Source organism: Pelobates fuscus, chromosome 3 (assembly GCF_036172605.1).
Source record: "Pelobates fuscus isolate aPelFus1 chromosome 3, aPelFus1.pri, whole genome shotgun sequence".
Taxonomy (NCBI): Eukaryota; Metazoa; Chordata; class Amphibia; order Anura; family Pelobatidae; genus Pelobates; species Pelobates fuscus.
This window is the reverse complement of record NC_086319.1, coordinates 243,177,622-243,192,960: the sequence shown is the minus strand read 5'-3', so window position 1 is coordinate 243,192,960 and position 15,339 is coordinate 243,177,622. Positions and strand designations below refer to the sequence as shown.

Genomic DNA, 15,339 nt, shown 5'->3' with positions numbered 1-15,339 from the left:
CAGCCTCACTCTGAGGCGCGCGAGGGAGCTGAGCAGACAGCTCAGGGGAAGTGCTCCCTCGCCGCCCGACCGCCAGCGCAGCCCGACCGCCCAGCAGCCACTGGACCACCAGGGAGGAAGAGACCCCCCCCCCCCCTCCGCAGCATTCCCAAAGGTAAGGAGGCTGGGGGGGCGGGGTGTTAAATTAAAAAAAATGTGTTAAAAATAAATTTAAAAAAAATGTGTTAATGTGGGTTAGAGTGTGTGTCTGTCTGTTAGTGTGTGTCTGTGTCTGTGTCACAAGGTTGGGTGGGGGGGGGGGGAGGGGGGGCGCCTGAGTTTTGTCCTGCCTAGGGCAGCACAAAACCAGGATACACCACTGGCTCTACTACAGTGTGGATTCCCATTCACAAGTGCTGGGAGTTAGTGATCTGGGATCACTTCCTCTATATGCTGCAATGCATAAATTGAGGATTGTCCTTCACCACCTTTTCGTATTAGCAGACAGGGCCGCCATCAAGGGGTGACAACCATGACGGTTGTCACGGGCCCGGCGGTCCTGGGGAGCCTGGACTGCTTTGGCAGTCCAGGGCCCCACAATTACTTTCTGCACCTATATATAGCGATAATCGCTATATATAGGTGCAACCGCGGGCCCCCCCGTTCCCTATACTTGCAGAGGGGGCCCAGCGGACTGCAGCTGTACTTTACAGCATTTCCCTCTCTCTCTAACGCCCGCGAGATGTGCGGCCGTTAGAGCGTTGCCATGGCAACGCTCCGCACGGCGCGCACACCACTTCTCGCGGGAGTGAGCGAGAGATGGAAATGCTGTATAGTACAGCTGCAGTCCGCTGGGCCCCCTCTGCAAGTATAAGGAGCCGGGGGGGCCCCACAATGGCACCGGACCGGACCACCAGGGTTCAAAGAATCTCCCCCCCCTCCCTGAACCATGTAAGAAACAGGGAGGGGGTAATAACTTTTATTACATTTACATGCATACACTACTAAACACTGACACACACTCTGCATTCACTACACTGACACACACACTGCATCCACAACACACACACACTGCATCCACAACACACACACACTGCATCCACAACACACACACACTGCATCCACAACACACACACACTGCATCCTCAACACACACACACTGCATCCACAACACACACACACTGCATCCACAACACACACACACTGCATCCACAACACACACACACCGCATCCACAACACACACACACTGCATCCACAACACTGACACACACACTGCATCCACAACACTGACACACACACTGCATCCACAACACTGACACACACACTGCATTCATTACACTAACACGCTCTGCATTCATTACACTAACACACGCTCTGCATTCATTACACTAACACACGCTCTGCATTCATTACACTAACACACGCTCTGCATTCATTACACTAACACACGCTCTGCATTCATTACACTAACACACGCTCTGCATTCATTACACTAACACACGCTCTGCATTCATTACACTAACACACGCTCTGCATTCATTACACTAACACACGCTCTGCATTCATTACACTAACACACGCTCTGCATTCATTACACTAACACACGCTCTGCATTCATTACACTAACACACGCTCTGCATTCATTACACTAACACACGCTCTGCATTCATTACACTAACACACGCTCTGCATTCATTACACTAACACACGCTCTGCATTCATTACACTAACACACGCTCTGCATTCATTACACTAACACACGCTCTGCATTCATTACACTAATACACGCTCTGCATTCATTACACTAATACACGCACTTCATTCATTACACTAACACACGCACTTCATTCATTACACTAACACACACTGCATTCATTGCGGGGGGGAGGCCCGCCGGGCAGGGGGTGGGGGGGGAGGGGGAGGGGGGTGTGGGGGGCTCAGACTTTGTGCTTTGTCAGGGGCCCCAAAATTTCTGGTGGCGGCCCTGTTAGCAGATATCTGAAGTTTCACTGTGACTCCTGAGGCCAGAGCCTGTTTGGATCTAGCAGGCTTGAGTGCCGTGCAAAGATACATTGAGTGACGTGCATGGCACACGTCCCATAGGTTGCCTACCCCTGCACTAGGGTCTACATAGCTTCACTTGCAGCCACTCATGTTCTCCATATTTGTAGCCTTTATGACTATGCCAAAAAAATGCTGTGAATATGTGGTATCATAACCATCTCAAAATAGACACAGACATATAGAAAACAAAAATATAAAACAGGTGGAGCACAGAATGAATAAACATGATTTAATTTACTTAACTGTAATGTGTGGGAAAATTCCTCTCCATTGAATGCTCACTTCACTTGAAAGTGTATGTCTGTGTACTATGCTTTATAGTACTGGTAAAAAAATAAATAAATTCCATCGCTGCTTTTTATTCCCAGTCTGGCCCTATTTGCTATAACCCTGTCTCCCAGCTATAACCTGACAGCCCATCACTGTGTAGTAAGGGTGGAGTTATGGGCTGGTGAATAATTTTTTTTTACCAGAAACAATTTTTATTCTCCCTCTGTACCTGAGGCAAGGGTTGATTTCCTGACCTTCTGAAAGTGTGCCTATGTCATATATGTTTTTGGTTAAGTTATATTATGGGGGCTTTTATGTCTATTTCCAACAGGAAACCTGTACATTTCAGAAAAATCTATTTTCATGTGGAAGAAGAGAGGGGGATATTCTGCATTAAAAAAATATGCAATAAGTTCCGAAGACAAGGAGCTGGAGGCAAAAATAGCCATTGTTGAAAAATACAAGGATCGAATTCCTGAACTGGTGCAGAGAATACACAACTGCAACACAGAAGATATGTTGAATGCGGGTAAGGACCCTAACTCGTATTAATAGTAATGAAGATCTTTAGTTTAAGAACCACTGTTTGCGGCAACAACAAGCTAAGCAAGTTATACATAAGAATAAAAATGGACTTCAAACGCTACAAGGGGTCCAGGTTTTACTGACTTAAAGGGACATGCATAACCTGGAGGCAACTGTCCCATTCAAAAGCTTTACTTTTGAATGACACAGTTAACTCACTCTGCAGGCTGAAAAGAAGCAAATAAATATGATTTTTCTTTTCTTATTTACCTGCTTCTTTCATATTCTTTACACCTACTCCAAAGGGGACACTGATCTAACCAATCAGTGTCCTATCCCTAGGAATTCTGGAAAAGTGCATTTGGCATGCCTGACAGATATACACATGTGCAGTTGGAAGATATTCACCTTGCAACATCCTGACAAGAGGAGAAAAGAGGGAGTCTGATTAATGTGATCATAAAGAGCAGGCTCCAGTGTCAGGTTTCTCTTTCTTTTTCTTGTCAAAATTCTGATTTTGTTAAGCGGGCCCAAGGGTGTTTGGACTTTAGTGAACTACCCTCAATGATTCTTTGAAATTGATCAACAATTGTTAAGAAACTGTCGAAAAATTAGCTAAGGGGAATTGACAAACTGTACTAGCAACATAATTGCTTAAACTAGGACGCACCAAATATCCTCGAGTCCTGAATCACTTTCTCAACTACTACATTGTTTGTTCCATGTTTCCTCATACAGTGTTCAATTGGTGTCTTTCTCGCCAAACAACGTAGACACTTGCTAGTAACTTCAGTGATCATTCTGTGTTTTTCTTCGGACTGCAGCTTAGTGACTTCCTGGAGGTGAAAGGTGGTAATTGCGATGACCCGTTTTGCTGGCCAATCGGCTTCCTCCAATTGCTTAACTGGGTGTATTGTGCTGCTGTCTTTTAAACCCACAAACCCCTCCCATCCATGAGCGCTCAGTCAATACATAAATCCAAATAAGCAAGCACCTATGCCCACAGACACAATCACCAATCTTCTATATGATCACATAACAGTATCTATCAAAAAGTAGGCAAAACTTGTAACTACTAAATAGAGACTCTCTCTCTCTTGCAGGCAGGTTGCAGAGATCTAGTATTGCCAGGAGATTACCCCAAAATGTGTTACTGGCCCTGGCAATTTGGGACATTTGGCACCTATGATAATTATGTAAATGGTGCCTGCTATTGTAGTGTGAAAGGACCACTAAAGTTACCCAGACCACTTCATCTCAGTGAAGTGGTCTGGGTGCCGTGGCCCTGTCATTTTACCCTGCAATGCATAATATTGCAGCATTCTAGAAACTACAATGTTTACAATGCTAGTGGCCGTCTTCCTTCTCAAGAACCTAGTGAAACTCAGTTCTTCAATCAAATGCAGCTCATAGCAGCATGTGATTGGAGGAGCGCAGAGTTTGGCCACGCATGCTATCCTCCAGTCCAGTGCTTCTCTGTGAGAAGCAATAGATATGAAGAGATCACGGAAGAAATCAGCAGGCTTGCTGGCGTCTTACATGGTGCAGCAGGTGGCTGCAGAGACTAGATGGGGTAATTTGTCTACCCCAGATACATAGAGAGACCTACTGACGGTTTCATTTAATTTGTTTTTATTTTTTGACCTATAGGCACATTTAACATTTTCTTTAATTTCAGCTGTAAAAAAAAAAAAAGGTAAGCAGATTTGTGTCTTTACAGTACTTTGAGCTATATTAACGAACATTTTGAAAGAACATCTTTGGTTCCATATTCACTGCTTCAAAATGCCATTAGCAGGTTGTGTTTGGGTTTCACCCAAAAATATTCATGTTTGAAGTTTCTTCCTGTATGTCCTTGATTACTTTTTCATACTCCATTTTAATATGGTGTATTTCAGATTATGTTATCGGTACGGTACACAAAGCAAAAGGTTTGGAATTTGATACTGTATCAATTGCCGATGATTTCATAAGCATTCCTGCTGCAAGACACAACCTGGAAAGACTGCGACTTCCGCTTGGTAAATACCCAAGAACATTGTAATTATCTTTAGTACTTAGAGTCATGTTCATAAACATTTCTTTTTATAGATCAAAAATTACCTATTCAAAGCAGATTACTCAATCACACCATGTGTATGTTGGGGAATCTCACCTTTGACTTAAAGGACAACGGTCATCACGTTTTCACTTCTGTTATCTGACCCACTGGTGCTCAACCTACCTTGTCTGCTGCTGTGATTACTCTGTGTGAATCTGCAGCAGGCAAGTTAGTTTAGAGAGCAGTTGGTCGGACAACAGTTGATTCTGTCTCAACATGGCTGTTCAGCCAGATACATTTTCTTAAAAGAAATCAGTATACAACATTTACAAATATATAATTAATTTTCATTAAATGTACGTAACTCACTTTTTAAAACTTAAAAGTGCAATTTTGATGACTATTTTCCTAACTTAGATTGAGCTGCTTATTTGCCATCAGCAGCTCAGTAGAGCTTAAAGGGACATTATAGTCACCAAAACATCTTTAGTGTACTGAAGCTGTTTTTGTGTATAGATCATGCATCTAAAGTCTTGCTACTCAATTCTCTGACATTTAGGTGTTACATTACTTTTGTTTCTGTTTATTCAGCCCTAGTCACAGCTCCCCTGGCTGTGCCTCACACACAGCCTGCTGAGAAAATGGTTTCACTTTCAATCAGATGTAACTTACTTAAACGTTTATATCTCCTGCTATCTAAAGTGAACTTTATTTACATACAGGAGGCTCCTGCATGGCCTAGCAAGCTATTATCAGAGGAGGAGATAATTAATTCTAAATTAAATAGAATTTGCAGTAAAGAAAGTATAAACATTAGATGACTCTTTACAGGAAGTGTTTAGCAAGGCTTTGTAAGTCACATCCAGGGAAGTGTGACTAGGGCTGCATAAACAAAGTGATTTAACTCCTAAATGGATAATTGAGCGTTGAGATTGCAGGGGCATGATCTATACAGGAGAACTGCTTCATTAAGCTAAAGTTGTTTTGGTGACTATAGTGTCACTTTAATTGGTATGTGTTCCTGTTGAGGTTTGTAACCATTGAGGGTGTAACATGACCATTTTAGAGTTGACCTTGTCCCTGTTTAGATAAGGAGACTGAATCACGGGAGGAGAAAGTTTAAAGTCTGATTTTCCGCTTGAAAAGGATTTGTTTTAATTCTTGTGTTCATTCAAATATAACTTGCATTGCAAATGTACTTTTTTGTGTCTGCATTTCATTGTGTACATTCCTGTTTGCCCTTTTCTTTTTGTGTTTTGTATAAATAAAAACTGTCATATTGTACGGTTGCAGGGGTAGTGGAAGAAGAATGGAATTTGCTCTATGTTGCAACAACTCGTGCAAAGAAGCATCTTATCCTAACAAAAAACGTAGAAAATATCTTAACTCTAGCTGGGGTAAGGAAAGATTTCATTAAGATTCTCCATCCTGTGATTGATATTGAATTGATACATAGGAAGAATGCATGAATGTTTTTGACTGAAAAAATAGTAGTGTTTGTGTACACTTTTCTTGCTAAAATTGATAATGCCATCATTCTTGTATATGAGACTACAATTGGATGTTGTAATCATAGAACTGTGCATTAAATGTCAGAAAATGTGCTTGTTTTGGTTCTGATGGAATGCTGCCTCTGGAGAATGTTCATACTATGACTGATAATTGAGATTGTAGAATTGTGCCTATGTAGAATACTGATTGCAAACAAGGGAGGGATCTGCACTCTCATCACTTGTAGACATCGGTGCACTGTACCTAGGGCTGGCAGACCCCAATTCCATATAGTGAAAAAAAATTCTATTATAGTGGTGTTTTTCTATTAATCTTGGCCACAAGAGGTCTGAAGTCAAATAAATATATACCTTGGTTTTTTTTTAACTCCTGCTATCACATTACTATATGACATAAAGTATATTCAGTTTAACCCACCAGCGGATTTACAATCCCTGTTAGGGTAGCTTATTCTCACTACTATCACCCTTCAGAGTCTGTCCCCGTTTGTTATTATAGAGCCCTCTTTATGGCTCTTTTTTAATGGGTCTATGTTATGTATGTCTTTTTCTCGAAATAAAATTGATCTAATTGTTGTATCTTTCGAATAATAGTTATATATTTTACAAGGAACCTTCCCTGTGTCTATTGGATTAGTATTCGCTGGACACTTATATATACTTCTCTTTGTTGGAAATTGACCCTGGAATGACGCCATGGGATCCGAAGTGTGAGATTGACACTGGGTATCTGTGTGGCAGCAACCAGCGTTACAATTGACACAGAAACGGTGCAAAGTAGTGACATCATTACTGGAGTTGGATCCAACATCACAATTGGTGCAATATGGTGCTGACTATTGACATATTTATTGGAGCAGGATCCAGCATCCAAATTAACACAGGAAAGATGATAGCCAGAGCCCGGATACACCGAGGCACCACATTCACCATGACATAAAGTAAGAAAGGATAGACACTTGGGCATGGGTCAGAGTAGACCAAGTAGCCGTAGTAGCTCAAGTAAATTACTGTGATAGCACATGTAAAAGAAAAAAGAGAGGGGTAAAAAAGTAACTACCATTCCGACCAGTGTACTTATATAAAAAGAGTAATTCTGTAAATAGAGCCCTGTGACCACACTAAATATAGGAAGTAGATGGCATACATGGGAGGCAAGAATAAAAACAAAAACAATACAAAGAATAACATAGTTGGCTCCTGTGCTTAATAGTGTAAGAATGGTACACAGTTTATTGTTTAGATTTTTTGCTTTTCAGGGAATTTCGTTGATTATTGCTTCTAATTTTGAATCCCACATTAAAGGGACACAGTAGGCACCCAGACCACTTCAGCTAATTGAAGTGGTCTGGGTGCTGTGACCCTTTTGCACTTAGTACTACAATGTAAAATATTGCAGTTGCCCTCTGCCCTCTGTGGCTGTCTACTAGACAGCCACTAGAGGGCGTCCGTAATCCATTGCCGCGCATGCGCATTAGGTCTCCCCGGCTAGCTGATGTTGGCGTGGGAGGAGCATGGGTGGAGCTGGATTCAGGTAAGTGGCTAAAGGGGTTTTAAGAAATCTTTATTCGTAAATCGAGATGTAATTTTTAGATCATTAAAGGTTCTTTTTTTTTTCCTGCAAAAATTAAATCTGCAACCGTTTTTATACCTTTTTAATACCGCGGATATAGACTAATATCTGGAAGTATGTCATTCAGTAATTCTATTTTAAGAGATGAAAGAACTTCTCTAAAAATCCAATTTCTGTTTAATTTCATACCAGTTTCTTAGAATGTGATTTTAGGCAAAACTATCATTAAAACATTTTTCATTTTCTTACTTATTGGTTAGATAACCCAAAAATGGCAGAGACATTTTTAAAGGGGCCTATTCCCTTAATGTCTAGTTTGTACCAGCTGTCTATTTGGGATGATTCTTGGAGGGTTCATATTGCATGTGTTCAGAGAGTGGCCTGGACCAATCTTATCAGGGATGGAATCCCTAGTCCTCAATCTTCTATTTTATTAGACAAAATTATAGAGCTAATCCTGGGTCTTTTCTTTGACCAAAGAAACAACAAATGAGGATTGTAATTAATGAATCCAATTTATAGGAATATTACTTGGAATTAGACTTAGTATAAATGTTAGCTTTGGTAAAACATAAGTCTTAATTTTGTTGATCTTACCCCACCATGATATTTCTTTTTTTTGCCCAGGTGTTTAACTTTATATTAATTTCTCTTATGAGGGGGAACAAGTTGATCTCCATCCAGTTTTGTGGATTTTCAGAGATAAGAAAAGTGTTTCTTTGCCCAGAGAAAATCCAAATCAGCCATGATCTCTGTTTTCATTTGAGGTGTTATAAAGGAAAAAGGGGCCAATGTCTTAGAGGTGTTTCATTTATCATTTGAAAACCGACTATATGTCCGTATATCTTTCATTAATTCGTTGATTGAGTTTACAGGATCCTCCAATGGAATAAGTACATTGTCTGCGTACAATTTTATTTTTATCTCCATATGATCCTGAAAACCTTTTAATTTTTTATTTCTTATCTCCATTGCCAGTACTTCAATAGTCATGACATATTAAAGCGGAGAGAGCGGGCAGCCTTGTTTGGTACCGTTTTTAAGTTTAAATGGGTTGGAAAAGATACCCTGTCCTATTACTTTCCCTGTAGGGTTCAAATATAGAGCCATTATGGCCTGGTAAATCCTTCCCGACAACCAAAAGCCTTTAAAGTGCTTGATAGGAATTCCCAGCTGACCCCGTCAAAGGCTTTTTCTGCATCCTATGACAGGGCCAGCATTGGGACCTTTCTTCGCTTCACAATCTCAAAGATGTTAGGCAATGTTCTTATATGATTTGCTGATGCTCGCCCTAGGATAAATCCCACCTGATCTTTATGAATGAATTTGGATATTACAGATTTTAGTCGATGTGCCATGATACCTGCGTATAGTTTTAAGTCTTCATTCAGAAGAGAAATGGGTCTAAAGCTTTTAACGTCATGGGGATTTTTCTCTTGCTTCAAAATGGTAACAATGTTGCCTCCTAATAGGTCTTCTGGGAGACTGCCTTTTTCTGCAAACTCATTAAAGGTAGTTTGTAAATGGGACACTTATTCTTCTTTGAAAGCTCTATTAAGTTTTGAATGGTCAAAAATCTCTATAATTTCTTCCATTGTAAATAGTTCATTAAGTTTTTATAATTATAGGGGAGTTCTTTTTTTTTTTTTAAATTCCTTCCCATGAAAGTAAGATTCTACACTTTGTTAAGACCCCTTAGAACCAATATTATATAAACCACTATAATATCTTTCAAAAGCTTTGGCTATTTTATAAGGGGATAAAAGTATTTCATTATTATAAATTATCTTAGATATAAATTTAGCTTTTTGAATATTTTTTAATTTATTACATAGTAGCTTATCCACTTTATTGCTCTTGTAATATTGATAAGATTTCCATTTTTCTAGTTTCTTGGAAGTTTCAAGAATTATTCTTTCATTAATAGTTTTTTTTTTATGTCGTTAATTTGGTTTGAAATATTTTTAAAGGGCTAACTTTATTATTGCGTGTAAAATTTTCCAATTTAAGATAGAGTTCAGAGAGATTTTTTTTCTCTGTGTTCCTTATTTTAAAAAAGCTAATTTTATAAACTACCCCGGATCACACATTTAAAGGCAGCCCATACTGTAATTGGAGATATATCATTAGAGGGATTTTCTTGAAAATATTGCTTAATATTTCTTTTTGATAAGCTCTCTGTTTTGTGGGGATTCTAGTAAAAATATTCCAGTCTGGTCGTTTTTTCTTTAAATTATCTTTAAGTTCCATACTGAGTATATTATGGTCTGACCATGTGATTTCATCAATATCAATTGTTTTTACTCTTTGGATGGAATTTATATCTATCAGAATATAGTCAATTCTTGAATAAGCATAATAGGTTTTTGAGAAGCACGTGTAATCTCGCATGTTAGGGTGAAATGTGCGCCAAGTGTCAAAAAGGGAGTTTCCCTGAGCAAAGGAACGAAATTTTGGTGCTTGTATATGGGTAATTCTATCTGTCTATTTTTAAATTCACAAATTTGTATTGGATTTCAAGTTATGGGGTAAAGAAGAGAAGGGAAGGGGGATCAAAATTCGTACATCAATGTTTATATTCGGTACAGGTATCATGGGGGGGGTTACAAGGGAAGGCACAGTTCGAACAGTAAGAGACTTGTTACATAGTAGGCATATTTATGCTTCAATACAATACTTTTGTGTTTATTCTGTGTTATGTTTATGTTTGTTAGCTACAGCTTGGTGAGTGTACCAGATTGGTTCCCAATAGGGCTCTTGGAAATACATATATACACAAGTAATCTGGTTTGGGCTTCGTGGGGTTATAAACTTCCTTATATTTGGAGGTGAATTGTCGCCCTCCCGGTATTGTGTATTTGGCGAGCGTTTGCTTTTTATACCTGTAGATCTACCCATGGTTTCCATGCGTCCCAAAATTGTTGTGTGTCTATGCTATCTGTCATTGTCATGCTTTCGTAAATGTAGTATTGTTGTATTTTATCCCAGAGTTGGGTTTTGGATGGGCACACTTGTGATTTCCAGTTGATGGCTAGAAGGTTCCTGGCGGCTAGAAGCACAATGGCACATTTTTGTTTGTGTGCTTTAGTGAGGTTATTGGGGAATAAGAGCAGAAGGTATGTTTGTGGATTTTTAGTTAGTCGGTATGGCCAATTTGTGGAGTGTGGTTTGGACCTCTGTCCATAACGGTTGAATACCTGGGCAGGACCACCATATGTGTAGCAGTGATCCTACTTCCCGTGAGCATCTCCAACACAAAGGGGAGACTGTGGGGTACAGTTTGTGGAGTTTTTGTGGAGTCATGTACCACCTGTAGAGCAGTTTTCTGTGTGCCTCTATGTGTGTGTAACATTTTGTGAGTTTGGATAGGTCTATCTGTCTATTATTCATTGTCTGTTTATCAAGTTTGGGGTCCAATACACAATTGAAATCTCATAACCAGATGATTTGTCCCTATTTTATCCTATTCAATCTTTCCCAAAATCTAAATATGAATTTCATTGGTGCGGCATTTGGTTAATAGGTATTAATCAATGTGTGTAAAGGATATTAATAATCATACATATCACTATGATGTATCTTCCTTCCTGATCCTGTTCATAATGTTTTATACATACATCTATATTCCGTGAGAAGAGAAATGCAACCCCACATTTTCTCTTGTCTTGCATTGAGGGTGTAATAATCTCAAGGAAGTCTTTTGAGTTAAAAAAAAAAAAAAAGATCTAGACTATTCCAATGTGTCACTTGTATAGCGCAGATATCTATTCTTTGTTTTTTTTTAGTAATTGGATGAGAATAGATCTTGTATGGGGGGAGTTTAATCCCCGGGCATTTAAAGATGCAAACGTAACCATGCACAGCCCCCCTCTCCTCTCTTAATATCCATCAAGAGAATATTAAACAAAAAATATACAATTGTACGTCCTAATACCTATCTCAGAGGTAAACTATAGTGTTGGGTATTTAAAAAATACCATATTCCTTAACCTACTGTTACCCAGTAAACACAGGTGAGAACATGCAAAGAAAAGTCAAATTATCACCACCCCAGTGGTAATTCCGAAAATCGGACTAAGGAGCCGTGCAAAAAGAAAATTAATGGAAAGAATAGATTTTTTTCTTTGATTCTTGTGAGAGGGAGAAAAATATACATAGAAGAAGAAACTTAAACATCAACATTTAGAAATAGGTGTATTATAACTTGTCTAAATTATATTTTCACTGTAATAGTTTAAAGTGCATTCCTGAAAAAGAAAATTCACAAACTACACATTTATTATTTTACCCATATTTGACGTATCACTAATTTTTTTTTTTTCAATTTGACAATTTTTATTGTTTTTCAATTATTTACTCGAAAAAGAAAACGGGGTACAGAAAAAAAAATGGGGTAGGGGTCAAGTTTTCGACATACCATGCCTCGTCAAACAGAAGTGTTTTACATTAACATTGTACAATAATACATTAATACTACAATCCACACATGGTTACAGAAAGGAAAAGTGGTTGGGGTTAGAGTGTTGACATACCATGCTCTGACAAGCAAAAGTGTTATACCTTAACTTTATACATTAATACATTAATACAATTACATCGCCAATCCGTGCCCCTTACAGTCTCTTGCTATGTTTTCCGTTTAGTGTGATGACCAGCTGCTATCTAGCTCTGTTCCTGTTGTTATGGTCAGTGCCCTTTTCCTTAAGGGTTTTCGTGGACGTTGGGGTTGTCATCTACGTTAGTATTGCGTTGTGTAGTGAGCGTTTCATGTTTCCCTCCACCTTCTTCCCTCTTTAACTATCTGTCCCTCCTGCCTTTTAAGACCCACCTCGGTCCTTTACCTAGTTATTTCCCCTATACTCTTCCCATCTCTCGTTGGCTGGCCCTACGTGTTTTTTGAATCCGATATGTGTGTTTGCCATTCTTTCGTATTGCCAGTTTAGTGATATTTGCTGCAGGAGAGTTTCCCTAGTTGGAGATGTTGGTGTCCTCCATGATCTGGCTAGTAACGTCACCGCTGCTATCAGCAAGTGAAACAGTAGGGCCTCCTCAACTCTGGTCATTGTCTGTGGTAACATGAACAGTATGCATTGTTGGATGGAAAGTTTCCAGTGTCTACCCAGTAAGTCCTTAGCTATTCCTTCTACCATTCCCCAGTAGTTCCCAATCTCCTTGCATGACCACCAGATGTGGCTCATCGTACCCTTTTCAGTCCCACATCTCCAGCATACATTGGGGGTGTTCGGATATATCCTGGCTAATTGTTCGGGCACCCTATACCATCTGTATTGCAGTTTTCTGATTGTTTCTAGATGCGATGTGCATCGTGTATTGCCCTTGTGTATTGCAAACGCCCTTTGCCACTGTTCTTCATCTATGTCTTGCCCCAATTCTGTATGCCATGCCTTTTGGAATGTCATGTCCGGGTCTATCCTGTCGTCTATAAGCGTGTTATAGATCTTGGAGATCGTTTTCTTGGGAGGTTTACTAGAGAGGCACAGGTGTTCTATAGAATGGTTGGTGGCTGACCCTTGGTGATATATTGGTATCCCTGTGAGTAAGGATTTTAGCTGCAAGTATGAGAATAATGCATTGCAGGGTATGCCGTATCTCGCTTGTAGGTCTGGGAAGTGCATTAGCTGGTCCCCTTGGTACATGTGGGCAATTGTAGAGCACCCTCTTTCTGACCATTTTTTTGCGTCGAATGTCGGGATCCCTATTGCTAAGCATGAGATTGGGGCGTCCCCAGAGAGTGTCCCCTCTTTCCCTTCCCTCTTCCTGTTTTCGTCCCAGAAGTGCAATGTCAGTTGGGTGGTAGCTAGTGGGAGTATGTGTCGGGGCCGAAGTTTTTGTGGAAGCCATAATAGGTCCCTGAGGGATGCACATTGTGTCCAGTACGATTCTATCTTTGTCCATTGCGGAGCTTCCCCTCCCGCCGTTGCTACTTTGATCGCTGACAGTTGGGCCGCCCTATAATAGTCACGTACACTTGGCATGCCTAATCCCCCTTTTCTGAGTGGTATTTGTAGCGTTCTAATTGCTACTCTGGGTTTTTTGTTTGCCCACACAAATCTAGTTATCAGTCTCTGGAAGGAGGTCAGGTACGCTAGTGGCAGTTTTATGGGGAGGGTTCTCAAGAGATATTGGAGTTTTGGGAGCAGCATCATTTTTAGCGCTGTAATTCTTCCTACCCATGATAGATATTTCCCTTCCCATGATCCCAGTGTGGCTGCTGTTTCCTTCAGAAGCTTGGAGTAATTGAGCTCTAGCAGTTTATCAGTACTCGGTGGGATGCGTATGCCTAAGTATGTTAAGTGGTCCCCTCGCCAGTCGAATGGGAAGGCGCTTTTGAGTCTAGCTAGTGTTTCTTTTGGTATCCCCATCCCCATCGCCTGCGTCTTCGTGACATTTAACTTGTAGTAGGAGTGTTTCCCATACTCTGTGATGGTAGCCATGAGGTTGGGAAGTGATATGTGGGGTTGTGTCAGGGTCAGAAGGACATCATCTGCGAATAGACTCGCCTTGTATTCTTTATCCCCTATTGTTACCCCATGTATGGAGGAGTGTTGTCTAATTGCTGCTGCTAGGGGTTCTAAGGCCATGACGTATAGGAGGGGCGACAACGGGCAGCCTTGTCGGGAGCCGTTTGTGATCTTGAGAGGTTCCGAGACAAAACCTGCATTGATGACCCTCGCTGTTGGTGAGTGGTATAGAGCCTTGACCGCTGAGATGAATCCCTCTGGTACCCCGAACTTCCTAAGGACCTGCTCTAGGAACTCCCATCCCAGTCGGTCAAAGGCTTTTTCTGCGTCTAAGGACACTAGCACTCCTCCCACTTTTAGCTTTTTGACACTGTGAATAATGTTTAGTACTTTTCTTGTATTGTCGCCCCCTTGTCTATTCTTGATAAACCCTACTTGGTCTGTGTGGATGATCTGTGTGAGCAGCCTACTCAGTCGCCTTGCATAAATCTTTGCATACAGCTTGGCGTCAGTGTTGAGCAGGGATATTGGGCGGAAGTTTTGAGGGCATGTGGGAGGTTTGCCTGGTTTTGGAAGTGTAATGATGTGTGCCAGCAGGGATTCGGCCGGTAGTTGTTGTGTTGCTGTGGCCTCGTTAAACGCTTTCGTTAGGTGAGGCGTTAGGATGGGGGCGAACTGCTTGTAGTAGCAGTTCGCGAACCCATCCGGGCCTGGTGCCTTGCCCGATGGTAGTAGGTTAATAGCTTCCTCCACCTCCTTTGGTGTTATATTAGCCGCCAATATTTGTTGTTGTTGCGGTGTGAATGTTGGCAAGGGTATGGCTTGTAGGTAGGAGCCAATCTCTTGTGGGGTGGGCTGGTGTGTGTTCGCATCCTCTGTTAGGTTGTACAGAG

At 40.7% G+C, this 15,339-nt stretch overlaps 1 protein-coding gene across 1 annotated transcript in view; it reads left to right on the top strand.

Annotated features, from left to right (window-relative positions):
• Positions 1-15,339, top strand: part of FBH1 (F-box DNA helicase 1) — a 116,180-nt gene that overhangs the window by 81,402 nt on the left and 19,439 nt on the right. The window contains exons 17-19 of the mRNA XM_063448287.1: positions 2,646-2,843; positions 4,738-4,860; positions 6,174-6,277. Of these exons, the coding sequence (XP_063304357.1) occupies positions 2,646-2,843; positions 4,738-4,860; positions 6,174-6,277 (425 nt within the window). The remainder of the gene's footprint in view (positions 1-2,645; positions 2,844-4,737; positions 4,861-6,173; positions 6,278-15,339) is intronic.